Consider the following 26,967-nt stretch of genomic DNA (forward strand, 5'->3'; position numbering starts at 1 on the left):
AGGTCCGCAGTACTGAACGGATGGTGCGACCAAAAGTACCCAGCAGGTCTCCCATGTTCATTTAAGCCACCCATTGGCATCTGGCGAAGGGGAAACTGCCCTGCCTCAGGTTGATCCTTCCTGCCAAAATGGGTGCCGAGTCTAGTGTGGGGAGGGGACGCCATTTTAGTGTCCTCCCCAGAGGGCAGTGGAGGCTGTGCAGCCTCAGGGGTCTGTACGGGAGGGGCTTTGTCACGTGGAAGAGGATTTTGTCCTCGTGTATTTAAAGTATTTAAAATATGATGCTCCTCCTCTTCTAACTCTGCTCGCTGGCTGTCCTCATGGAAAGGGGAAGGTCTATCCTTTCTCTGCACCATTAGCCTAGCCTTCGCCTCCGCCATATCTAATTTATGGAGGGCGGCCTGCATCTGGTCCTGCATACCTTTAAAAGCTGACTCAAAAGTCCGATTTTGTTGTTGCACTTGAGACAGCATGCTTTGATAAGCTGACTCAAAAACGTTACGATTTTCATCCCTTATACTCTTAATAGTTAAATCAAAAACCTGATTTAGTTGTTGTATGGCCACGTTAAAAGCCTGAATTTGTTGTTGCACATTCTCAGTATGTGAAGTAGAACTTCTACCTCTCACAGAAACAAGAATGTAGCAAACTGCGCTTACACATATTACCAAAAAACCACCCAGAAGCACAGTCTGTAAAGGGATGGCTTGTAAACCACCCATGTATGTATACAATAGTAAAATCACGTGCCATACACCAGGCTTCATCAAATTATTTATATTAATGAAACTGGTGGTGATATTTAATGGAAGAAGGCTGCTCAAATTCAAGGCCGGAAGGAAACTGAAAGAACTCAGGCTAGGGATGAAACTGTATAGGCTCATGGTTGAGGCCATATTTGAGTCAAAACACACCCACAAGGGCTGTACGCACAGGGAAAAAAAAAAACAGACTTTTCAGGACTAGAGACAAATATTATACTGCTAGTCCTGCAGAACTAGTGCGCTTATGGTGACCAACGCAAGGAATGTTACTTTGGGCTGGTCAACCGCGGGTGTAACTTGGAAACCACGCTGGGCGCCAAACTGTTGTAGAGCAACCCCGATACAAAACGGGGTGCCTGACTGTGGGTCCTCACCCGCGCGCTTAAAAGGACTTATCAATGCTCTACTGCAGGCACACGTGAAAGGTTAATAAAAGGTTTATTTACAAGGGAAGGGGAAATGAGGAAATATACAGCTCTGGGAGAAAAGCGGGAGACAAAGTTTTAAATGAGTCCTACCCGATCCGCCGATCTGGAACCCCAAAATGGCGCTCTGAGAGCTGGCCGCCAGCCAGGAGCGGTGAAGCCGGGAGGCGAGTGATCGCGAGCCAGAGAGAGCCCTAGGCCCACGTGTTTGGTTTTTTATATCCAACCTGGCTGCCCAACTCCACCCTCCGGTCCCAGCCACCCTCCCCTTGGTGGTGATGGGATTTGTCTTCCCCAATGTCCTGATGGTTTTAGTCTGGAGTGGGGGTGGAGTCCACAAAGCCTGTATGGGATTAACTCAGGACATCACTTCCCCCTAACAGCTTTACCCCAGTACCATGAAGCTGTAGATGCTTATGGATTTTTTAAATCCAGATTTAGAAGGCAATGCCTCAAGAGCTTTTTCTATGCAGCTTCAGCTCCTTAACCTTTACTTTTGTATTTACTTTTTTAATGTTCTACCTTGAACTTGAAAGCCTTACTCTTAACTGTCTAGAAAAACTGAAATTAGTCATGCTACCATTATATAATTTTGATGACTTCTGGCCACATATTTCTTTTTTTTTTTTTAAATAGAGGCATGTTTTATTTATTTATTTATTTGTTTGTTTGTTTTGTTTATACATGCATTGGGTACAGTCAGAAGCACGGGAGGGTGAGAGAATTCACCAGAGCCAGAGCGGGGAGCAGAGCAGGCAGAAGGACCGAAGTACACTGCTGAGGGGAGCAGCGGGCGGCAGGAGAGGTCTGCGCACCATGTGGGATCCTCCTCCGGTGGCCGGGGAGCAGCCGGGGATCGAACCGGTGCCGCAGAGGCCGCGGGCAGCTTCGCAAGCCAGTGCTCAACCGCTGCGCCACCAGGGACTGGCCACATATTTCTAAACTGAAACACCCACTGCTTTGACAAGTGACTTACAGAGGACAACAGAGTTGTCAAGGTTGTCCTTTCAAATCAGCCAATCTAACAATCTACAGAGACTGTTAGAGCAGAAAAAGCAAACAGCAACCTTGGATTAAATTCAGAATTTGAACTTTTGATGGTATAGTGATGTATGAAATTTACCCAGATACATTCCTTTCCTACCTACTAAGGTAGTAGATATAATGAGAGAAGGCATAAGCAAATTGCAGATTCTATGTTTGTCATAACACAAGAACATAAATCTACAGATCACAACGGTGTTATAACTAGTACATGTGAACTGAACATCTCCATAAGGTGTTTTTAAACTTTGGTTCCATGCTTTACAGACCACATTAGCCACCAGGCTTTATTGAACAGGAGCATTCAATCTGCTAGACTGTTCTAGCAAAGAAAAAAAATCATGTCCTTTCTTGTGAGCTTGCCATACCGGGTGATTAAAACAGATACTTTTTATGGCCAAGTGGCGGGGAGGCAGATATATTTGCTTTCAAATCCTGACTGTTGCTTCCAATTCCTTCATATCCTTGAGTCTCAAACTTTTCATTTATGAAGTGAAGAGCACAGTCACTAAATTGGTAGGGTTGAATGATGTAACTATGGAAAGTACTTGGTGTGGAACAGTTGGTAATTACTAGTAATCAAAATAGATGAATGTGTCAGGCATTGTGAAGGATTCTGAGCCAGCTTTGGGGAGAATGGGAACCCAGTTTCTAGATGTAATTCAAGATTTGAGACTAGATTGTGAGTTAGGGTTGGTTTGGAGGTTGTACAATCCAGGCACAAAGTAACATCTGTAAAGCACATGTGTGCTTTTATTTTTTAAAGATTATTTATTTATTCATAGAATAACTGGGGTGTAGGCCAGAGGTGCAGGGGATGAGAGGATTCATGGAGACAGAGTGGGGAGCAGAACAGGCAGATTTACTGAAATACACTGCTGCGGGGAGCAGCAGGCAACACGGAGTGGTCTGCTGCACCACATGTGGGTCAGCTCCCTGGTTGGGGATTGGACTCAGGCCAAAGAAATAATAGCACTAAGACTTAACCCCTTTTCCACCAGGGAGACACTCATGTGTGCTTTGCGTTAATTTCATTTGTGCCTATAGGGGTAATACAGGTAATTTAAAACAAAAGATATTCTTAAAAATTATGTGAGATTGCAAATTTATGCTCATTGCTTCAAGGATGTGTTTCTTAAAGCAATTAAGAAATGTAAGCATTTAAATGGACATTTGAGGAATTTGAGGATAAAAATTTAAATGAACTGAGAAAAACTTTAATATGTTTTTGTTGTTGGGAATTTGATTTTGTGCTACTTTTTTCAAAAAAAGATTTATTTATTTATACATACAAGAGCTGGGGTGTAGGCCAGCGATAGGGGGAGTGGGGGAGGAGGGGGCGGGGGTGAGAGAATTCACTAGAGACAGAGTGGGGAGCTGAACAGGTGGATTGACTGAAACACACTGCTGAGGGGAGCAGCAGTGAGACAGGAGAGGTCTGCTGCACCATGTGGGTCTCCTCCCTGGCCAGGGTTCGAACTCGTGCTGCAGTAGCTGTGGATAGCTTCATAGTGCTAAGGCTTGACCCCTTGTGCGACCAGGGAGGCCCCTTGTGCTACTTTCTGATAAGGTCCTTTATTTAAGCAAATTGTCATAATTTGATTCTCTTAATGTTGGTTAATTTGACACAATTCTTCTGTAATCCGTTTTTAAGTTCAAATGACCTATGAAAATGTTAAAAATAATTTATAAAAAGTTCATAAATTATCTGTCCTGATAATGTAGTGTCATCAAAATACCAGAGATCTCCCAATTAAAATTCAAATCACCCCACAAATATAAGACAGGTCTTACTCCTCAAGTGAATTCTAATTCTGCAAGAAACACATCTCCCTTTGATGAAGAAAGCAAGCTGTAGCTAGGATCACCCAGGCAGTAGAGATGGGACTTAGGGAATGTACAATTAGTCATTTCTGTTTGGTTCTCTTCATGCCAAAACAAGTCTGGTGTCTTTTTTCTTGCACTGAGAAGGAACACTAGGGAGCAAAAAACTGCTATTGAACATTTTATTATTTTATTTAGAATTTTCAAATATAAAAAATAGCTTTAAAATTAGTTTTTGCAACAAATTTTTTTTGAAATATAAAAGTATAACATTATCAACAATTTTTATTGCCCAGTGAAGGCAACATAAATTACAAACTTTTGACCTCAAATCAGGTAAAAGCCCAGTTATTTTTTAAGAGTGTGTCTTCTTTTGAAAGAAAAAATTACATTCTCAAAGCTTTAAAAACCACTGCCTCCCTGACATACACACATACACACATCAGCTGTGTCAGGAAAACCCTTGCAGACTGTGAGAGGCTTTCGAATGAATTCTGTGAAAAGATTTTGCATCTATTTTCTATTTTATTTTATTTTATTTTATTTTCTATTTTATTTTCAGAATAAACCAGAAGTTTATTCTGGTTGATTTGGAATTCAGAAATGAGAGAAACCAAGGGTAAGGAGAGTAGCCAAAGCAGCATCAGCCTCAGTGACACCTGGAACTCTGACATTAGCCACAGAGGCAGCCCCCTGACAGCCGCCCCAAAACCAAGGACACACCAGCCGCCACCACAGCCAAACAGCGCCAGCTGCAGCCTCAGCAGCAGCAGCAAAACCTCAGTCCTGAAATGCAGCTCTTAATAAAATTGCCACCACCACTACCATTCCCACCAAAGTCACCATCACCATAACGTGACCATCTTCTTAGTGTACACGATAATGAAAGCAAATTTCTCATATTTAAAAACCCAACCGTAATACAGGGGATTCCTATTCTGTGTCTCAAGTCCTATGGAAGAAACAGACACAGCCAGGTGGGTGCTGGTACAGAGATACTGGTTTGGGTTGATTTCTTCTGTCCCCCTGCCAATACCTTGATTTTGAATTCCTAGCCTCTAAAAACTATTGAACAATAAATGTCGGTTGTTTAAGTCACTTGGTTTATGGCACTTTGTCATGGCAGGTCTAGCAACTAATACGATTGCCAAATGAAGCAGTGTGTAGAACGCTAGTATGTGGGCTGCGGTAAAAAAAAGTCATAAAGATGAGCTATGGACAAGTGGCTTCTACTGGTTTCTCACTTCTGTTGGTTTCTCACTTCTGGGGTGTCGACAGCAGCCTGCTCAAAAACTGCTGTGTTTGGCCTCTGTAGCTGAACACCCTACTAGTAGTTGTCCTTGCATGCAAACAAAAGCTGCCTTGAATTGTTATATTTATAGATTGTCAACTTGTTTTGTAAATAATGGAATTGGTGAGGACACATCTCTGAGTCTTTGCACTCAGGATGGAACTGGTTCAAATAAGGTACAATTTCAAGAGCTGAGTGTAAAGTTCTGTCTTAGTTAAACAAATCAAATGTATGACTAAAAGAGAAAAGATCTGACTGAACAATAACATTGTCAAGCAGGCACAGCAAAGGGTTTTAGCTCATCGTGAATTTATTGTAAGCCAACAGGGGTATCACTGCCCAGAGAGCATTAAGCATGTCAGTTCACAGGACCTAACAATTTTTCTGTGTCCTGAATTGGCTAGATGATGCCTTTCCTGGAACGTGTGAATTAGCGTTGCACCACGTCCTTAAAGCTCATCAAAAAGGACAGTGGGTGAATGCTAAAAAGTCAAAAAACTGTTATATGAGGAAAATTTGATTTAGTCTAGAAAGGGAATGATTTGAGATGCAGAGGAGGAGGAGATATTGGCTGTCCATCTTCCAATACATAAAGGGCACCATGTAGAAAAGGCTCGTAAATGGTTGGGAGGCTCAGGACCAGTTTGGATAGTTAGACCTAGGAAGTTTGGATAATTAGACCTAGGACGTTTCAGAGAAAATGGAGCCTGGGTGAACTGTGTCAAGCAAAAGAAATATAATGAAGTTGAAGGATGCATCTGTGAATAATCACTTCTTAGTCTTATATATCAGATCGAGTATCCCAGTAGTCCTCTGTGAATTTCAAAACTGTTCACAGAATAAACATGGATATGCACTCCTCTTAAGATTTCATAGCTATTATTGATCCTCAAAAAGAACTCCCAGTTCCCATAAAACTCTGCCAGACTAAATGGAGAAAGGTTTTTTAAAAGGCAGTGAGATTTAAAAACAAAAAAAAACAAAAAAAACACCTGTACTTTACAAAGATTACAAAGCTCTAATTATGGCACTGTGTCTCAAATTATATGCCACAACCACCTGCAGTCACCTGAGGCTTTTGTTCCAAATTCACATTCACAGACTCCATCCAGATTCTGTGAATCAGAATCTGTGGAACGGGGTCCAGGACTCTGTAATTGAGCTTTGCATGTGATTTTTATCAAGAAGACAGTTTGAAAAACATATTTCTGGAGGAATTAAAAGAGGTAAAGACTAGAGTTCAAGAAACTGGAAGATGACACAACAGACTACATGAAACAATGTGAGCAGTCTCATATGGTTTTTATGTAACTGTTAATAATTTGGCTACTTACGGGTTCAAAGCAATTTTATTAGAAGTATTCAAGTGGTTTTATTCACAACATAGTAATTAAACACTATAGAAAATACTGCTTGGAGCTTTGAATGTCAAAGTTCTCTAGCTGCAAGTCCCAGACAGAACTGTATGTGCCCTGGAGGAGCTTTTCATTGTAAGAACCACTTTGGGGCAAATCATAGTATTTTGTTCTGCCCACATCTAGAGGAGAAGCAACAAAAATAAAATTAAAGGCAAAAGGTAATTAATATAAAGTTTAAATTACTTGGGCCTCCCCTGGTGGCGCAGCGGTTGAGCACTGGGCTGCAAAGCTGCCCGCAGCCTCTGCAGCACCGGTTCAATCCCCGGCCACCGGCGAGGGTCCCACATGATGTGGCAGACCTCTCCTGCCGCCCACTGCTCCCCTCAGCAATGTAGTTTGGTCCTTCTGCCTGTTCTGCTCCCTACTCTGGTTCTGGTGAATTCTCTCACCCTCCCGCGCATCTGACTGTACCCAGTGCTTATATAAATAAATAAATAAATCTTTTTTTAAAAAAAAGTTAAAATTACCTAATTAAAATAAAGAATAAATGTACTTAATTAATAGGAAATTATAAGCTTTTCAACCTCACTTTAATAATACATATGAGATTCAAAGGGAACAAAAGGGAAAATGATGAAAAGTAAGTCTACTCACTCTCTTTCAGGTACCTACTCCTGCTTTTATTAGTGGATTTTTCTTTATCCTTCCAGAAAGTCTATGCATATACAAGCATACATAATAGATGCACATATAAATATGTAAGAATTCTTCATTTAGATGGTGTGCAAAAGAGTTGATATACAGTGTGAGAGTTCTATCTTTGGAGAGGCCTGCTTGCAAGCCTGGTCCCTGGCTGACATCCTGGAACTTGGATTTTGGTGAGTTCCCACTGATCCCTGAGTTTGTGCTGAGTTTCGAGGGCAGACATTTCAGGCATGTTGGAGTGATAAACGTGTCTTAAGTTAGTCCATAGGAAGAGAGCTCGTGAAAGTTTGTGCTTACTTTCCTCCAGTCTCCATGTATTTTTTCCCTTTTGCTGAGTTTGCTTTGGATACTTTCGCTATTATCTTAGCTGTGAATACAACTATTTGCTGAGAACTGAGTTCTTCTAGTGAGTTACTGAACCTGGAGGAGGTATTGGAAACCCCCAAAGCAGATAGGTGTATGATCTCTCCTATACTACAGAATAGCCTGACTGAGAACCAAAGGCGTTCTTAAAAGAGAACTAGGCTCAGTGAATCCATTCTTATTAAGAATATATTTATTAGGTTTATCAATCAAAGTCCTTTATCACCATTATTGAACATTAATTAGGCAATAATTTCTCTGACTTTTTTTTTTTTTAAAGATTTATTTATTTATTTATTTATTTATTTATTTATTTATTTATTTATACAATCACTGGGTACAGTCAGGAGCGCCAGAGGGCGAAAGAATTCACCAGAGCCAGAGGAGGGAACAGAACAGGCAGACTGATGAAATACACTGCTGAGGGGAGCAGCGGGCGGCAGGAGAGGTCTGCGGGCCATGCAGGACCCTCCTCCGGTGGCCGGGGAGCAGCCGGGGATCTAACCAGCGCTGCCAAGATTGCGGGCAGCTTCACAACCCAGCGCTCAACCGCTGCGCCCCCGGGGAGGCCCTCTCTAACTGTTCACTTCGGAGAGAACTTGACTTGGCTACTGATAAATGGCTTGCGTGTCATTTAGACTCTTTCCAATAGAATCTAGTCTGGATTAGATGCTCTTTGAAGCTCTGCAGTTACCATGAGATTCACCATCTTTGGCAGCTGGGGGATTCCATGTTCACGTTCCCATTTTAGATCTCCTGTTTCCTGTTCCCTTTTAATCTTCTTTCATTGTTTATTCCTTTGCTTTTGTTTTAGCAACTTCTTGAGAAACAGTGTATGATATGCAAGTATTATGAAATGCTGTATGACCTTCCCTCTTGACTAATACTTTGGCAAAATTTTAAGTCCACTTAAATGCCTATATATATATTTTTGAAATCTGTAAGTTGAACTTTAATACAAGGCTAGATTTTTAATTTTTTTTTTAAATAGGCAAGAATCTTTAGTTATTTTTTGTGAACTTTTTTTATTTTATATATTTTTTACATCATTTTTCATTTTTGCACAATGTATGCATTTTAATCTTAGTTATAGTCCCCATACAGTGCCCAAATTCCCTATATATATATTTTAAGTCCACAAGGTTTAAAAGCCTATAATTTCATATTAATGTCCACTTAAAATTGGAAATCATGTTCTTTTAGAATTTCAAATGTATATTTTCTTTGCTCTTTTGGGTACTGCTGCTGAGAAATCTGATGTTATTCTGATTCTTGATCCTTTGTGATTTTTTTTTCTCCCCTGAAAGCTTTTAGGATCTGTTCTTTGCCCTTTCATTTTGAAAATTCATGTCTTTCAGTACTTGAAGCTTTTCTTGAATTACTTAAATCTTTTTTTCAGTCTTAATGTTGTAGACTTTCTTCAGATTCTGATTCAAACAAACTGTAAGACTGAAACATTCTGTAACATTTCAGAAGTTATAGGCAGCCTTAGAGAACCTGTGGATTCCAGTACAGACCACTGCAATAAAGCAAGTCATACGAAATTTTTTGTTTCCTAGTGCATACACAAGTTGTGTTTACACTATATGATAGTCCTTTGAATGAGCATTTAGTCTAAAAAAAAAAGTGTATACTTTAATTTAAAAATACTTTGTTGATAAGAAAAAAAATTGCTAACCAGTATCTGAGCCTTCAGGGAGTTGTACTGAGTTACCTCATCAATGATCTCTTCCCTTTCCTCAGATCTGATTTTTTTCAGTCCTGCTATCTTATTTCTAATTTCCAACCACTCCTTTAATCCCCCATTTTGCACCCTCCTTTTTTTTTTTTTTAATTTTATTGTGGCTTCTTTTTCTCTTCCTTTCTGGGGATACTACTGAGTTTTTTGCAATCGCTCTCCCTACAGTGTCTAATCCTTGTAGTCCTTTCTTTGTTATTTAGGCCTCTTTTATATTATTGCACTTTCTAGTTTGCTGTCCATGATTAAAAGTATAAGATAAAAAGTAAAAGGCAGGTATCTCTGAATGGATGGCTGGTGCTTTTCACTTCGAATTTCATTAGAGGGTGATCTGGATATGGTTTGTCAAGAAAAACCTTATGTCAGTATCTTCGGTCTGGCACAAAGTCACTTTTTTCCCCTTTAGATATAGTACTAAAACGCACACCACAGGATTTACCCTCCACAATTAAACCTCCAAAATTTGGCCTGGTGGGAGAGCGAGCTGCTCAGACACAGGGCTGGAGAGAGGATTTAGAGTTCTGATTGCTTCTCCAGCAGCTTTCCCCACCCTCCTCGGAATTCCCGAGGCACCTCTTGCCGCAGGTCCTGAACCTTTTGAAGTTTCTGTGGTTTAAGCTGGGTCGTTTCTCAGGGATCCCCTCTGCTAAGACTTGGGGCATATACATCACACTGACGCGTTCAATTTCCAAAATGTTGCTGTCATTTCCTTGTCCTTGAGGGTTTAAGTTTTTTACTCAAGTTTAAATACAGGAGGAATCGAATTTAGCCGACTGTGTTGAAACCACCATTTTAGCTCAGAACGAATATCCCTATTTTAAAAATCTTTTTATTACCCCAGCTGTGTAGCCCAGTCACCCTTTCCAAGAAACTCTGCTTCTCCATTTTGGGTTCTCCCTCCACCTTCAGGCACCACGAAGAGGAAACAAAAACCATCACGCAGAGGCAAAAAGAAGTGCACAGTGCTCGGGGTGGTGGAATATAAGTGGTATAAGTGAAATCTACTGGATTGAGTCAACCAGCCTTCTCCGCCCGAGGTTGGCTGGGATGACCTTTGCAGCTTTTCTGCCCCAAATACCCGCTTCGCGCCCCGTCCCGCGGCTGGCCCCGCCCCCGCCCGGCCCCGCCCCTCCCGGCGGCTGGCCCCGCCCCTCCCGGCGGCTGGCCCGTCCCTGCCCCGCCCCTGGCCCCGCCCTCCACCGCCCACGGCCCCGCCCCCCACCGCCCACCGCAGGAACCCGCTCCACGCCAGGTGACCAGCAGACATGTCTCGCAAGCCGCTCCCATGCAGGTTCCTCCTGGCCCCTGCGCCGCGCGGCACCCCAGGGCTCTTTCCGCTGCTATTGATGTTGCTGCTGGCACTGCCGGCCCGGGCCGGGGCGGACTGTCCGTGTCAGGATCCTTCGCTGTGCCGTCCGATCAGCCACTACCCCGACTTCGAGGTCAGCGCCTTCCCCTTACTCCCCTGGCTCTGGTTCTCAAGGCCTTAAGAGAAGTTAGAATGGAACCGAGCCCTAAAAGAGGTGGTATGGGGGCTGAGACCAACTTTGACCACTCGCTGAGGGACTTTCCATTTACAGAGCGCCTTCATTTATACATGAGGAAACTCGGGTTCAGAGAGGTGGAGTAACTCTTCCCAAGTGACACAGTGCCTGCCTGAAAGAGGGAGACAAGTATTCAACCCAAATCTGAATGCAAACACAAGCGCCTCTCATTACCCTTCTGTCTTCGGAGACACTCGGTGTTTTAAAAAAGAAAAGAAAAAAAGCAAGGGGTTAGGATGAATTTCCTATAAAACAATACCCATTGGTTTTCAAGAGAATAAGGATTTAATTTGAAAGAATCTCAACACGCCAATAGTATACTGGAAGGCAGAATTTTTACCTTTGTTGCTAGTAGTCTTTTCCTGTAGGCATCTCAAAACCACCCCAAAAGGTGGTAAAGACAGATCTTTTCAGTAATTTTTCTTCTACCCACCTACCAATTTGTAAGGCCTTTGACAATTTTAGTTAAAAAGGCTTTATTTAGGAGGTAATATGAAAGCGACCTTCACTACCTAGAGTTTATGACTGCAGCAGCAATTGGATGTTCTGAGAGGTCAAAAAGTTTAGTCTAAAGAGCAGTTCTTCTGTAAAGATAGGGAGAACTGTCAGTTATAATCTAGCTGATTAACTTTGACGCAGGGGCCATTAAGTCCCTATAAAAACATATATCCCTTGTTTAGGAGAAAAAATAAAAGTGGGGAAAGTGCTTCTCGTGAACTTCCCTAGTGTGGAAGCTTGGCTAACATGGGCTAGGCAGTATCTGTTGCATTTGAAAATCAACTATGCAAAGAAGCAAAATTTTGTCCATTTGTAATGGCAAATGGGGTTTTTCTTTACTGGCTGCTATGTATTTATCAATGGAAAGACTAAACTACATTGCTTTTATCCTTTTTTTTTTTAATCTTTTTTTTTATAGAGGCATGCTTTATTTATTTATTTGTTTGTTTATACAAGCACTGGGTACAGTCAGAAGCGCGGGAGGGTGAGAGAATTCACCAGAGCCAGAGCGGGGAGCAGAGCAGGCAGAAGGACCGAAGTACACTGCTGAGGGGAGCAGTGGGGGGCAGGAGAGGTCTGTGCGCCATGTGGGACCCTCCTCCGGTGGCCGGGGAGCAGCCGGGGATCGAACCGGCGCCTCGGGCGCAGGCAGCTTCGCAACCCAGCGCTCAACCGCTGCGCCACCGGGGAGGCCCTGCTTTTATCCTTTTATGTTTCAATTGGTTTGTCCAGCTATTTCTTAGGACTGTCATTAGGTCACAGCTCTCAGTATTTTTTAGTAACAAATCTTAATTATTGGAATTAAAATAGGGGATAAGGTTTGGAAATATGAGTCTAAAAACAATGGCCCATTCTATTTCACATTCTGTAGTTTTTATTTCATTGGCAATTTCTTAGGAGAAAAGTAAGCCATGCATAGTTAATTCTGAAATGTAAACAAAATGGACATTGAGAAAATTTCAAAATGTCTAGTTTAACTTTTTTTTAACATTTATGTTTGCATAGAAGAACGGGCTATAGGTCAGAGGTGGGGGTGTGGGGGTGTGAGAGGATTCAGCAGAGACAGAGGGGGAGCACAGTAGGTGGATTTACTGAAATACACTGCTGAGGGGATCAACAGGTAATAAAGGTCTGCTGTGCCATGTGCATTAGCTCCCTGGTGGGGGATTGAACTCGGGCCTTGATAGCACTGAGACTTAACACCTGGGCCTCGAGGGAGGCCCTCGTTTAACTTTCTTAGCTAGATACCCTCTAAACTTTAACCCAATCTATTCTCTTCACAGTTGCCCAGCAAGGTAGAGCTTTCTTTATTCCCCCACCCCTCTCTTTTTTTAAAACACAAAGCTTATGCCCTACCCTGTTTAAACAAGCTTCCCATTGATCTCAGGATAAAATACAAAATCCTTCTTGGTCTACAAAATCTCCCTTACTTGATCTTGCCACCACCTACATTATTAGTTTTATGATTCGTCACGTTTTCAGGATTTTTGTGCACCGGTGAGATTGTTCTTTTGGTTTCAGATATTTGGAATTCTCTTGATATATTCAGACTGTGCCCTTTTTTGTTCTCTTTGCTGAGAATGCTTTTCTGTCCATAGATAGTCCTCCTTCCTGTGAAGGTCTTTGCCCAGATTTCAGTCCTTCCCTTAAGTGTGCAGTCCTCAGGAAAATTTTTCTGCCCTACCACCTAACAGATTCCCCTATGCTGTCATGTCCCCAGCATTCCCATGTAACCCTAAACACTAGTGCAATAAAATAACAAATGTGTCTGATCTTTCCTTTAACCTCTGTGTCACTAATGCCTAAGGATAAGCCCTCCCTATACCTTATTGGAATTCAGTAATTATTTGCTGAATCAGTGAATTAAGGCTTATTTGTAGTAAAATAAAAACAATCACTAAAAATTCTGTGCTTCTAGAATTTTCAGGGGGTGGGATGTAGGCAGGAAAGATACTGGGGAAGCATAACATCAGCTGTCTTAGAATTTAACTTGAGTACTTGAGTAATTTTATAAGAAGTTGGGTTCACCAAAAGTCACTCCCAGTTAATGAGGTATCTGTGGCTCCAGTTGCAGCAGTTAGAATCTTGAATATTATAACCTCTTCCCTTCCTCTTAACCTTTCTTATTCAGCAACAAAGTCCTGTTAATTTGGCCTCCTTAGGAGCTTCCAGATTGGTTCATTTATCTCACTTACTGTTCTGTTCTTCCATAACTTTAGTTGAGGTCACCATCATCTCTTGCCTGGATTCTTTCAACAATTTCCCTATTGTATATGCTGTCTACAGTTTTTGCCTCTCTTTAATCCATTGTCCATTCAGTTGAAGGAATTTTTCTAAAATGTTTACATAAACTCATACTTAAAATGCATACTTTTCTTCCTTTTAAACACTTCCCCTTGATAAGGTACTGATATCTCAAGAGGGCTTAAGGCCTTTCATGATTTAACCTTGCCTACCATTCTCTGCTTCTTCACTGCTGTCTCCTCCAAATTCTAGGTGTCAGCTATATTCAGTATTTAATTACACAACCACCATGCTGTCTCTAGGCCTTGGCCTTGCCACTATCCTTTCTGGCCTATCCTTTCCTACTTTCCAGGCTGTAGGGTAAGGTAAAAGTATCAGGCTTTTCTGCCCTCCCGCCATTAGAATAGATGAGGGAACCCTGCGGTCCTGAATGCATGCCTGATGGCGGACACCTGAAGTGGGTACATCTGGGCTGAGACTACAAGGGCGGCATCACGGGGTTGCGAGCAGAAGCCAAGAAGATGAGTAGAAGCTGAGAGAAGAAGAGAAGCAGAGAAGCAGAGAGAACGCCAGAGAGCCCAGATAGAGTGAAGATTTGCTGGGGGCTGGGGGGACTGCCAGCCTCCTGGCTCCCCAGTACCCCTGCCTGCCATATGCCTGGTAAATCTAAATAAAAGACCTGCAAAAGCCACTGTGGACTCTGACTCCTCCTTTACCCGGTCTGTTGAATCAGAAAACCTGCACTGTGGCCCATTCCTGCCCCTACACAGGCCTAGCTCATTTCCCTTACCAGCAGTTATACTGGGATCCCTTGTTCACTGTTGTATTCTCACTGCCCTTCAGTGCCTGGCAAAGGGTCGGTGTTTAATGTTATTTTATGCTTCATTGTTTAAGTGCTTATCCCTCTTGTTTTGGCAGGTCTTTGTGTTTGATGTTGGACAGAAAACTTGGAAATCTTATGATTGGTCACAGATTACAACTGTGGCAGTTTTTGGAAAATATGACTCAGAACTTATGTGCTATGCTCATTCAAAAGGAGCTAGAGTAGTGCTAAAAGGTGAGTTAGTTTTCATCAGATGTGTCCACTCAGTTAGGGAAGTTTTCTTACATCCTGACTTCCCCCAAAAGTTCCCTTTTCATATTTATCCGATGTATTTTTAGCATCCTAAAATTAATTTTAGATCCAGCTAAATTCACAGAGCCTCTAATTTCACACATACAGATTAAGAATTCAATAAACCCCTATGGTTTTTGGCAAAATGTTGCTTTAATTAGCATGATGACCTTTAGTCACTCCACAATTTCTGCTTTTTAATATGGTAATAACTTTTACTAATGATTCGTAATGGTTATATTAGAGATTAATGAATAATGCCTTTCTATTATCTTGGTATATTATTTCTCCATTTGGAAAACTTAAATTGGGGGGGTTTAGATACCAAAATAATGAGCTTTCTTAAAGACATTTTGATCTCTTTGGATGGGTTTGTGAAGTACATGTCATTAAATTATGAAAATCATATATGCACAAACGATGTATATATCTTCCTAGGAGATGTGCCCTTGAAGGACATCGTTGACCCTTCTTTTAGAGCATCCTGGATAGCTGAAAAACTTAAGTTGGCCAAAACACAATATATGGATGGAATTAACATAGACATAGAGCAAGAAGTTAATTATTCATCACCTGAATATGATGCATTAACTGCCTTAGTCAAAGAAACTACAGATGCTTTCCATCGTGAAATTGAGGGATCACAGGTAAAAACTCATTTGTTATTTTTTGGAAACCCTTATTTTCCTTATTAAAATGTATTCATGAAGGCATGACTAATAGAAGTTCAGTTTTCTAGTAAGGGAATAGGAATAAATTTCAGCACATAGATCCCTAAAAAAATAATTGGGGATTATTGAGGTTATTATTAGAGAAGATTTAAGGAATTTTAATGTGCTAAACCTGTTATCTATTCACATCAAAATAAAACACTTGGATTACTGGCACTTACCTGCCTTGCATTAGGGTTAGAAATATTAGATAAGCAAGCGGATCAGCCAGAATCAGGAAGGGCTTAGCTTACCAGGCCCTGCTTTGACCATGCCCTGCTTTCACCAGTGTAGGAAAGAAACAGCTCTTGTTAATACTCTCAGTAGTTAGTTCATAGATGGGGCTCACTTGCTTTATAGACTGAGTTACCTGGAAAGCACTTAACATCCAGTAAGGCTCAGAGGACTAATTCCACAGAACTCGGGAGAGTTGTGACAAAGAAGGAAGTGTGCCTCCCATTGCCATCATGAGAATGGCCAGAGCAGATCACACTACTAGGATGACGTAGCCCCAGATCAGTGGTTTGGAAATCTGTCCACTTAGCAAGATAACCAAGAGTCTTTAAAGTACATACACTGAAACCCACTGCCAGAGATTATTACTCAGAAGGTTTGGGGTGAGCCCAGAATTTATATATTTTTTTAAGTTTCATAGGTGATTATGGCTAAGAACTATAGGCTAAGAGATTCTGGAACAAATGGAGATATAAGAGGCTCCTGAATTTCCCTCATCCCATACATGCACAGAATGTATAGCTAAACACAGAGCAACTTCCTTTGAGGGAAATCCAGAAGTTAGCTGAGTGACTTCTACACATTGGTTACTGGAGAAGTAACTATATTGAAACGGGTAGGGAAGGTTGAGACACACTCTTGCCTTAATTCCTAGCCTGGGAACAGAATAATATAATTGGGAAGGAGTTTCTTCCTGAGGAGCAAAGAGTTTGGAGCCCACATCCAACTTTTACATCCAACATTTATCCCGACTTTTACAACTACCAGGTGAAGGAATGGTCCCCCAAAACACATAGCTCTGAAAGCAAACAGGAATATGTTCTTGAGTCCCACATACTGTAGGAAGCAGTTCTAAAAGGGCAGGTATGTGAGCATTTTCCATGCCTATCCCCCAGCAATCAGCTCTGAGGAAGTGTGGAGAAGGGAACCCTTCTCTATAGTATTGTAAAATGGTGTGACCACTTTATGAAAAACAATATGGTAGTTTCTCAAAACACTAAAAATAAAACTATCATATGATTCAGCAATTCTACTGGTTATATAGCAAAAGGAAATGAAAATAGGATCTTAAAGAGAGATCTACACTCCTATGTTCATTGCAACATTAATTGCAATAGCCAAGATATGAAAACCACCTCAGTGTAAGTCAATGGATGAGTGGATAAAGAAGACATGGTATATTTATTTATGATACACAATGGAATAACATTCAGCCTTAACAAAGAAGGAAATCCTGCTATTTTTAACAACATGGATGATCAATTTACTGGAGGGCAATTTACTCAGTAAAATAAACCACACAAAGCAGATAAAGCATGCTGTCACTTATGTGAGGGACTGGAAAAAACAAACAAAACTTCAAACTCATAGAAATAAAGAGTGGGTAGCTTTCAGGGCTTAGGGGAGGGGGCATGAGGAAATATGGAGAGGCTGGTAAAAGGGTATAACTTTTCAACAATGTGAAGAGTAAGGTCTGAGGATTTACTATATAGCAAGGTGACTAGATATAATACTTTATTATATATTTGAAATTTGCTGAGTAGAACTTAAATGTTACCACCATCAAGGTAGTGACTGCCATTTTCCCCAGAGATAATTAACTCAGTGATAGAAATCCTTTCACACTATATGTGCATTTTAGATCATTATGTTGTATAGCTAAATATATTTAAATAAACATTATAATTTTCTCAATTATACCCAAATAAGCCTGGAAAAATACCTATTAGGTTAGGCAGTGAATTTTTTTTAAAGACCGTGACCTTACCCTTGATGACTAACAGTGTTTAAAGATTGTTTAATGAGTGAATGAATGATGCCTGACTTTCAAAAATTTTAAATATAGTTAAGAAAATATACACACACATACCCCACACACACACACAAGTATCTGTCTATATCTCAAGTAGTATAAACTGGTGCTCTAACGTTCTCTTAGGATCAACTGAGAATGGTTGTAAAAATGATCCCAAAAGATTGATTCAATAGCTCTGGGTTACAACCTAAGAACTATATTTTGAGCAAGTGCACTTGTGATCAAGCCTATATTTTGAACAAGAGATTCTGGTACAGTTGGTCAACATGAGTTTGAAAATCATTGGCAAAATGATTAAAAAAAATTGACATCTCTGTTTTTATGCAACATTTCAGATGAGTACAGTTTAGATCAAGAATAGCAGGCCACTATAAATTCTGGTCTCAAATAGATTGATGTGTGGGCAAGTGGTGCTTAAGCTATAGTCAAAGGGCAAGGATGAAGAGATAGCAGAGAGATCTTATAGTAGAAATATCCATTTCTATGTTTGAGGGGCAAGTAGGACAATTTAGGTCACTATTTCCAGTTCATGTGAGGTAGACTAGTGGGAGACACAATTGCCAAGATAGGCTAGATTGTGGAAAACCAGAATGTCACATTGAAGAGTATGCATTTTATTCTGCAGCTAGTAGGTTATATGTGTAGAAAGAGTTCGGGGAAGACTATTCTATAGTAGTATGTAAAATAGTTTAGAGGAAAAAGGGAGACCAGTAAGAACTAACGGAGCCAAATACCTTGGAATCTATGGTTTGGATTGGGATGATGGCACAACTGTAATACTCAGGCAAGTGTTAAATAATTAATTGAAAGAAAAGAGCAGGAAATACTCCTGAAGAGTTCTTTCTCCTCATTTTTATAGGTGGGGGAACAGATTTAGATGTTTTAAGTGACATAGATGGAGTTAAAATAGAGCCATGACTACAAACCCAAGTCTTTTGATTTCTTGTTTAATACTGCCTTCTCAAAAATGAGATTAATTATGACAAGAAATCCAGGTGAAAATACTCTTAATGCTAAGGAGGGAGATAAGGACTTATAAAATGGATTTGAAATTTTCTGCTTAGAGGTAACAATTTATTTTCTCTACTATAGCTCCCATTTTTTAATATGAGATAGTGGACAAAATGGGATCCAATATGTAAACATTTCACTTTATAACATATTTTGCTGCAGAGCTATTGAGGAAAGCTGTACTAATAAAGGAGAACTGCCTTTTGGATAGGTACGCAGAGAATGATAGAATTTTGAGAAAGTTCTAAAAAGAGAATACATTGGCTAAAGTATAAACATTTTTACTAAAATATCTCAATTTTTGTAATAATCATGTGTTTATTGAATGCCTAATTAATAAATAAAACATTAACAAAGCTTTAGAACACTTTGCATACATATAAAATAAAGCTAATTATCATGTGCTTAAGGCAATAAGGCAATAAATATTTTAAAGAGACTCATCCTTGTTGAAGACTTTCATGCTAAATGAAAGATAATTTACCACCCATTTTATTTCCTTAAAATAAGACCAATTAAGTGGTTTATTCAATAGTTTGAGTTGATTAATCTATACTTATTGCCATAAAACACCATGTAACATAATTGTAAATTGGGGGCACAAACTCCCACCATGGACCAATCAGTGTATGAAGAGGTAACCCACAATATTTAAGAACCTTAATATTTGAATTATTTTAATATGTTTTTCTTTCTAGTAATTTAAGGGCCCTACCACATCCTATTATCATTATACCTGTTTCTTTCAGACAGTTGAGTTATATTTAAGTTTAGTTTCTAAAGACATTTAAGTTTAAAATTTCTCTTCTCGGGCCTTCCGGTGTGCAGCAGGTTGAGCGCAGCGCCGTTAAGCTCTCTGCAGCCTCTGCAGTGTAGGTTCGATTCCTGGCAGGCCAGGGAGGTACCCACATGGCACAGCAGACCTCTCCTGTCTCGCCTGCTGCTCCAATCAGCAGCGTTTTCGGTCCTTCTGCCTGTTTTGCTCCCCACTCTGTCTCTGGTGAGTTCCTCACCCTCCCGCACCCCTGGTCTGTACCCTAGTTCTTATATAAATAAATAAATCTTTAAAAAAAAAATTCTCTTCTTCATAATGCCCTGCTCCTGGACATTGCATATATCCAAAACATTGTCCAAATACATATGTGGGTCAGCTCATGTAGGCAAAAAACATATTTCTTAGAACTGTTCTAGTTCTACATATGTCAAACTCTGTGTTCATACATGTAAACAGTTCTTTTTTTCTTGAATAATATGCCAGAGAATATATGAAAATAAAACATTTGATATAATATGCACATTTGATCATATTACTTTAAAATGGCATGTATTTTCCCACAGGTAACCTTTGATGTAGCTTGGTCTCCAAAGTGCATAGACAAAAGGTGCTATAATTATACTGGAATTGCAGATGCTTGTGACTTTCTCTTTGTGATGTCTTATGATGAACAAAGTCAGATCTGGTCAGAGTGTATTGCAGCAGCCAATGCTCCCTACAATCAAACATTAACTGGTAAGAATCCACAAAATGATAACTTATTAGTAATATTTATCTCAGAACCTCAAACACTAAGATCTATTTAATATATTATATATATGTTTTATACGTGTGTGTCATAGATATATGTGTAACATTATATGTGTAATATATTATATATGTAATATATGTGCAATATATATGTTCTATGTATATGTAAATATTTCAATGTCATTTGCTTAGCTTGAAACATAAAAATCAATTTGAAGAGCTTTAAAGTTTTAAAAGTTTTGTTTTTCCTTAATTCTTCAAAAAATATTATGGAATACATATATTATTATTAGCCCTCTATTATAGGTGAGGTGAAGGAAAGTTCATTGACATTAACATGATTGCAACTGCACAGGTATTACAGCTGAGACTCTAGCTGGTGTTCTAACTTCAAGTCAACACTCTAGCCAGAAAATTACATGAAGAAGATACCTGCTTATCTAGAATTTGACAGGTTATTTTTGTTTAACTAATCATATAACTTAATAGCAAAGATAGTTATGATGTGAGTACCTACTACATGATTGATAGAATTGGCTTTATCTTATTTGACATTTAATATTAGTATTCATGCTATACTGAAAAATAAGAGTAGTTCTGATCTCTGACTCATATGATATGGATGCATTATCCTTTCCTTAGTTTTGTTGGCTTGTATGCAACCAGCCAATTGAATAAAAGATTGCTTCTATATTTTGAATGCAACTGAAATTTTCTGGGGCAGTTAGCTTAATTGTTGATTGGTGAATAAATCAATAATAAATAATAATCAATCAATAATCTCTTCTTTTTCACACAGAAGTAAAATCTTAGAAGTAAAATCTGGTTTCATTTTATCATGTCCTAGCATTGTTTGGATAGAATGATCTGATCATAAGCATATACTATTTAAATTTGAAAAATAATTTAATCCTGTTAAAATTACAAGGTAATTTTTTAAACACAGTTCCCAAACTGTATTTCATGGAATTATTCTATCAGTCAAAGGTTCATCATCAAAAATGTTTGGGAAATGATGCACACCCTGCCTCTCCCCTTAATACTTAACAGTACATAATAACTTTAAAGTCCCTGGAAAGCAGCAAACTTACTTAACACTCTAGGTAGTCTTGGAACCTCTCATGGTGGGAAAACATATTTTGCAGCATTGAACAAGGATTGATAATACCAGGGATTTTTTTCATTTTTTCTCTGTTTCCTATAAAAAAAAGGGGGGGGGGACATTTCCTGTTTCTACTATAATTCATACTTACAGGATATTTATAAAACATGGAACAGTTGTGCTTTCTACAAGCAATTTTGAGACCATCTCTGCAAAATTTGACTTGTAGAATACTTTTCAAACTTTAGAATTTAGTATATTAGATAGATCCTATCTTAATAGTTAATAGACACAACATACTTTCCTGAAATGTGTTATTCTTTCTGGATTAAATTCTGAGAGATTTGGCTTTAATTTGATTTTAAATGCTTTGAATGTTATCTGTTATTCAAAAAGAAATAGTTTAGAAAGTGATATTGAATTTGTAGTTCTTAAGGAATGATTTTTTTTTTTTATAGAGGCATGTTTTATTTATTTATTTGTTTGTTTGTTTTTGTTTATACATGCACTGGGTACAGTCAGAAGTGCGGGAGGGTGAGAGAATTCACCAGAGCCAGAGCGGGGAGCAGAGCAGGCAGAAGGACCAAAGCACACTGCTGAGGGGAGCAGCGGGCGGCAGGAGAGGTCTGCGTGCCATGTGGGACCCTCCTCCGGTGGCCGGGGAGCAGCCAGGGATCGAACCGGCGCCGCAGAGGCCGCGGGCAGCTTCGCAACCCAGCGCTCAACCGCTGCGCCACCGGGGAGGCCCTTTAAGGAATGATTTTACAAACTTAAGATTCTGAGTGGTTGCATAGCTTGTGTGAACACATTTGTAGCCATATCAAAAGAAAGACATGCCTTTTCTGTCCCTGTTTGACTAGGATATGATGACTACATCAAGTTGGGTATTAACCCTAAGAAACTTGTTATGGGTATCCCCTGGTATGGTTATGATTATACCTGCCTGAATCTATCAGAGGTAAGAACAGAAATTTCTTAGATAAGTTTTTTCTCTTTCTATTGTGTTTTTTTAAAGCCTCTTTGTTTCATATATATAGACTTTATTTCAAATTTATTATCCTCTCTACATAGAACATATGAACTTTATTTAGAATTTCTAAAACAGTTTGAGATGGAAAAGTAGAAATGTTTTTAAATTATTTAATCCCATGGAAATGCCTAAATATTATGTTTGCCATTAGGAATTCAATTTAACTTTCTTCTGCATAGTTAGGTTATTGATCTATAGTATATATTTTTTTCTAATAAGTAGTATTTTACTATAATTTCTGATTTGTCTTTTAAGATCTCTGAGTTGATAATTTATAACATGCCCTTTTTTTCATTTCTAGAAGGATGTTTGTACCATTGCAAAAATCCCTTTCCGGGGTGCTCCCTGTAGTGATGCTGCTGGACGACAGGTGCCCTATAAAGTGATTATGAAGCAAGTAAACGTTTCTGTTTCTGGAAGCCAGTGGGATAAAGATCAGCAGGCTCCTTATTATAACTATAAAGTAAGACTTTTTACAAATTATCAACACTTACTTTATAAGTGTTCATAATTATATATTTTCATGTACTTGATATCAATAACATCTATCAGGGTAAACATACAGAACACTAAGAAAAAACTTGTCTTTAAATCTCTGGAATCATGAACTTGACTTCCATAATGAGCAAGTCAAGTTATGCCAGTAGTAGAACTGCTGTGCATGGACCCCTTGTCATTTCAGACAAAACTACAGATACATGCACTTCACAAACAGTATTTCTTTAATAGCTGACAATTATGTATGGTTGACTGTGGCTTTTGAAAAGGCTTTGGGCCAAATAGCTTACTAGCTCTACAACCGTCATTTCAATGTAGCCTACAGATTCTGATGAAGCTCTTGTATAGGGAGGAATGAAGATCAAAACATCATCATAGACTTAACAATGGAAAACAATATTTAAATTTCACAATTCAGTCAAAGTATATGGTATCAGACAAATTATAAACAATGTTAAAAATTAGAGACAGAAAAATATTACACATAAAAAACTTGAGAGTAAATGATTAGCAAACTTGTCAGATAATTTATCCACTGAAAAATAGGAACTTCCATACCAAAGAGGTAAGTATTTATCATAATTTACTTTTAGCGTAATAAAAACTTTTTAATAACTCAAAAATCTAGGTACAAATCATCTCTCAATTTACTTTGGATTATGTTGCTATAAAAGCAACCCTAAAATGATATAAATTCCTACAAGAATTTATATTTCTGACAAATGGCCTGCTATCCATTTATTAAGAATGACTATAGACATACATATTTAATAAAGTATAACTGATAGACATTTACATGCCTGCATGCCAACAATATAGAAAACTTTTAGTATAGAGCTTTCTAACCTTTAGAATCTAAGATACATATGTACAGTTTCTGTTTAATTAAAAGGTATATTGTAAACCAGTCTTAGCCCAACAGTATTTTTAGAACGCTCCTCTATAGAATTCACTTCTACAGAACTGTTAATGAACTGTTAATATTACACAGAGACACACACAGTGCCCCTGACCAACAATATATGGAAAACACAGCTTATTGAATATCACTCCTAGAGATTTATAATGTACTGCAATCATCTTAATGAATTTGAGAAGTGCTGCAGTACATAGAATTGTTTAATTGTTTAATATAGAATGCTGTTTCACAGCACTCTTAGAAAAATCGGAGGGGACATGTTTTGGAATGTAAGTTTGGTAAAGACTATATGTAACCAACTAGGCATAATTTAGAAGTATGTGATATAGAGGGGCCTCCCTGGTGGTGCAGCGGTTGAGGGCTGGGCTGCAAAGCTGCCTACAGCCTCTGTAGCGCTGGTTCCATCCCCGGCCGCCAGGCAAGGGTCCCACATGGCGCACAGACCTCTCCTGCCGCGCCCGCTGCTCCCCTCAGCAGTGTGCTTCGTCATTCTGCCTGTTCTGTTCCCGGCTCTGTCTCTGGTGAATCCTTTCACCCTCCCGCGCTTCTGACTGTACCCAGTGCTTGTATAAATAAATAAATAAATCTTTAAAAAAAAAAAAAGAAGTGTGATATAGATAGTTAACTATGATGTACTATTTTTTGTAATTCCTCACTTATGTTTTTTCCTTAATGAGTTAGAAGACACATTTTTATAAGATCTTAGAATTCAGGACACATTTTAATGAGCCTTGAAGGCCATTCATTTAATCACACTTTATTAACTTTTTAAATACAATTTTATTGATTTACAATACTACATACATTTCAGGAGTACAACTTCACACCTAACTACCCTACACCAAAGTTTGTGTAATGGTACTCTAGACAACAAGCTAGTTTTAACTATTTTGTTCTTTTTTTCTTCTGTTCATTGGAAAATTCTCTAGCAACCAAAATCAAGTTTCTCTTCTGATTGGAAAGATCATGCTGCCTTCTTTTGCTGTCTTAAAATAGCAGCTTCATCCTGTACTTGATATTCTTGAAAGTATATATGCCTTAATCATGCATCTATCAATCTTACATATTTAATTTTTTATCCTTCAATTGTTCACTGTTTTGAGGCATTTGCAATTTCTTAACTGAATCAAAAAGGCTCATAGCTCATAGCTACTAGTTAGAATTATGGCAAAATTCAAAGGTATGTGTCCCTGGGTTTGCCCTGAATCTTCAAAAAGAAATCTTATTGTATTTAGGTACAGGTACTGCAAGTTGCCTTTTAATAGCAAATCACAATTGTCTCTAGAGCTTGTTTCTTGTAATTAATGTCTATTATATTTAAATATGTCACAGCTTACTAAATTACCAACTGACTTCAAAGTAATCTAATTCCAGCAGTATTATATTACAGTAATAAAAACAGTAATCTCATTTTTTGAGAATTGCCTTTAAAATGTTTCCTGGATATATGTAAAAACTCAGTAAATTCTTTCTAATTACAGGTCATTCTATTTCTTTTTTTTTTTAAGGATTTATTTCTTTATGCATACAAGAACTGGGGTACAGGTCAGAGGTGTGGGGGAGTGAGAGGATTCACTAGAGACAGAGCAGGGAACAGAACAGGCAGATTGACTAAAATACACTGCTGAGGGGAGCAGTGGGCGAGATAGGAGAGGTCTGCTGCACCATGTGGGCAGCTCCCTGGCTGGGGATCGAACTCCTGCTGCAGTGGCTGCGGATAGCTTCATAGGTTGCATCTTAACCCCTCACGCCACCAGGGAGGCCCTTTCTTTTTTTTAAAAAAGATTTATTTTACTTATTTATGCGTACAAGAGCTGGGGTGTAGGCCAGAGGTGTGGGGTGGTGAGAGGATTCACCAGAGACAGTGGGGAGCAGGACAGGCAGATCTACTGAAATACACTGCTGAGGGGAGCAGCAGGCAAGACAGGAGAGGTCTGCTGAGCCATGTGGGTCAGCTCCTTGGCCGGGGATTGAACTCGTGCTGCAAATGGCTGCCAATAGTTTCATAGTGCTGAGATTTCACCCCTTGTGCCACCAAGGAGGCCCAGGTCATTCTACTTCTATCTCTTATCTTTCCTCCTTCCTTTACCCTTTTGCCTAAATCTGCTTCTTTCTTCTTTGATTTGGCTCTTAACCAATAGCTTATGTACCATCTAAGGGAGACTGTTAGTACTAGATGGAGGATGGGGAGGACGCTGCAGGGTGGAGGGTGAGCATAAGACCATTTTCTTCCTAGTTTATGGTTTTAATCAGGTGTTTGTAGGCATAAGTCACCTATGTAGTCCAGGCCTGACAGGCTCTTAGAATCAATTCTGTAAGACCTAGGAAAGGAGTTACTTTCCTCCTCCATTGCCATTACCTTTTGACTTGGCTGATTTATCATAAACAAAATCATCTGTTGCGCTCTTAACTAGGCACAATTCCAGGAACTGTAAGGAGTACAAAAAAAGTGTATAAGCTGGTTTTAGAAGACTATAATAATGATTTTCCTTAACCTTGGCTGCATATCATAAATACCTAATGGAACATTAAACCCAAAATAAATGTTTATCCTAGCACCAACATAGCAACATTTTGATTCAGTAGATTTCATGTGGTATGAGTCCCAGGAATCTATTTTTAAAAGCCTCACAAATGATTCAGATGTGTATCTTGTTTAATAATCATGAGGTCAGAGCAAGAGAAGACTCAAGACAATGAGAAGAACCTTCAGTAGAATGTATTAAGAGGCAATATATAATTGCTGCTGTGGAAAAATGCCACAAGCAATGAAACCGAAAAGCATCATCTCAGAGCTGGAAAGCCTTGTGTCTTTAAGCTTTTATTATTTGATTATATCCTTTTTGAATCATTGGATTTAGGAAACTCTCTCTTGTTGCACTGAATATTTAAGTTTCCATTTTAATTTCTTTGTATAGGATCATGCTGGCCATTTTCATCAAGTATGGTATGACAATCCTGCGAGCATTTCTTTAAAGGCAGCATACATCCTAAATCATGGCTTACTGGGCATTGGCATGTGGAATGCAAATTGTCTTGATTACTCTGGAGATGCTGAAGCCAAAGAGCAAACTGAAGAAATGTGGAAAGTCTTAAAACCAAAGCTGTGACAAAGGTGAACATCGTCTGTCAAACTATTAAGATTTAGAAAAATGATATGTATAAATAGAGCTAATTTCTTGAACATGTTGCTATATGTTTTAATTATTA

The 26,967-nt window shown here is 39.1% G+C and overlaps 1 protein-coding gene across 1 annotated transcript; it reads left to right on the forward strand.

Moving 5' to 3' along the window:
* Nucleotides 1-10,777: 10,777 nt before the first annotated feature.
* Nucleotides 10,778-26,867, forward strand: CTBS (chitobiase; the record flags this gene model as incomplete). Its single annotated transcript, XM_084242333.1, has 7 exons — nt 10,778-10,954; nt 14,717-14,855; nt 15,351-15,559; nt 20,022-20,193; nt 22,171-22,268; nt 22,642-22,803; nt 26,676-26,867. 7 exons carry the CDS (start codon nt 10,778-10,780, stop codon nt 26,865-26,867), a joined length of 1,149 nt encoding a protein of 382 aa, XP_084098459.1.
* Between the last annotated feature and the right edge of the window lie 100 nt (nt 26,868-26,967).

Source organism: Talpa europaea (assembly GCF_964194135.1).
Source record: "Talpa europaea genome assembly, chromosome: 9".
NCBI classification, from domain to species: Eukaryota; Metazoa; Chordata; class Mammalia; order Eulipotyphla; family Talpidae; genus Talpa; species Talpa europaea.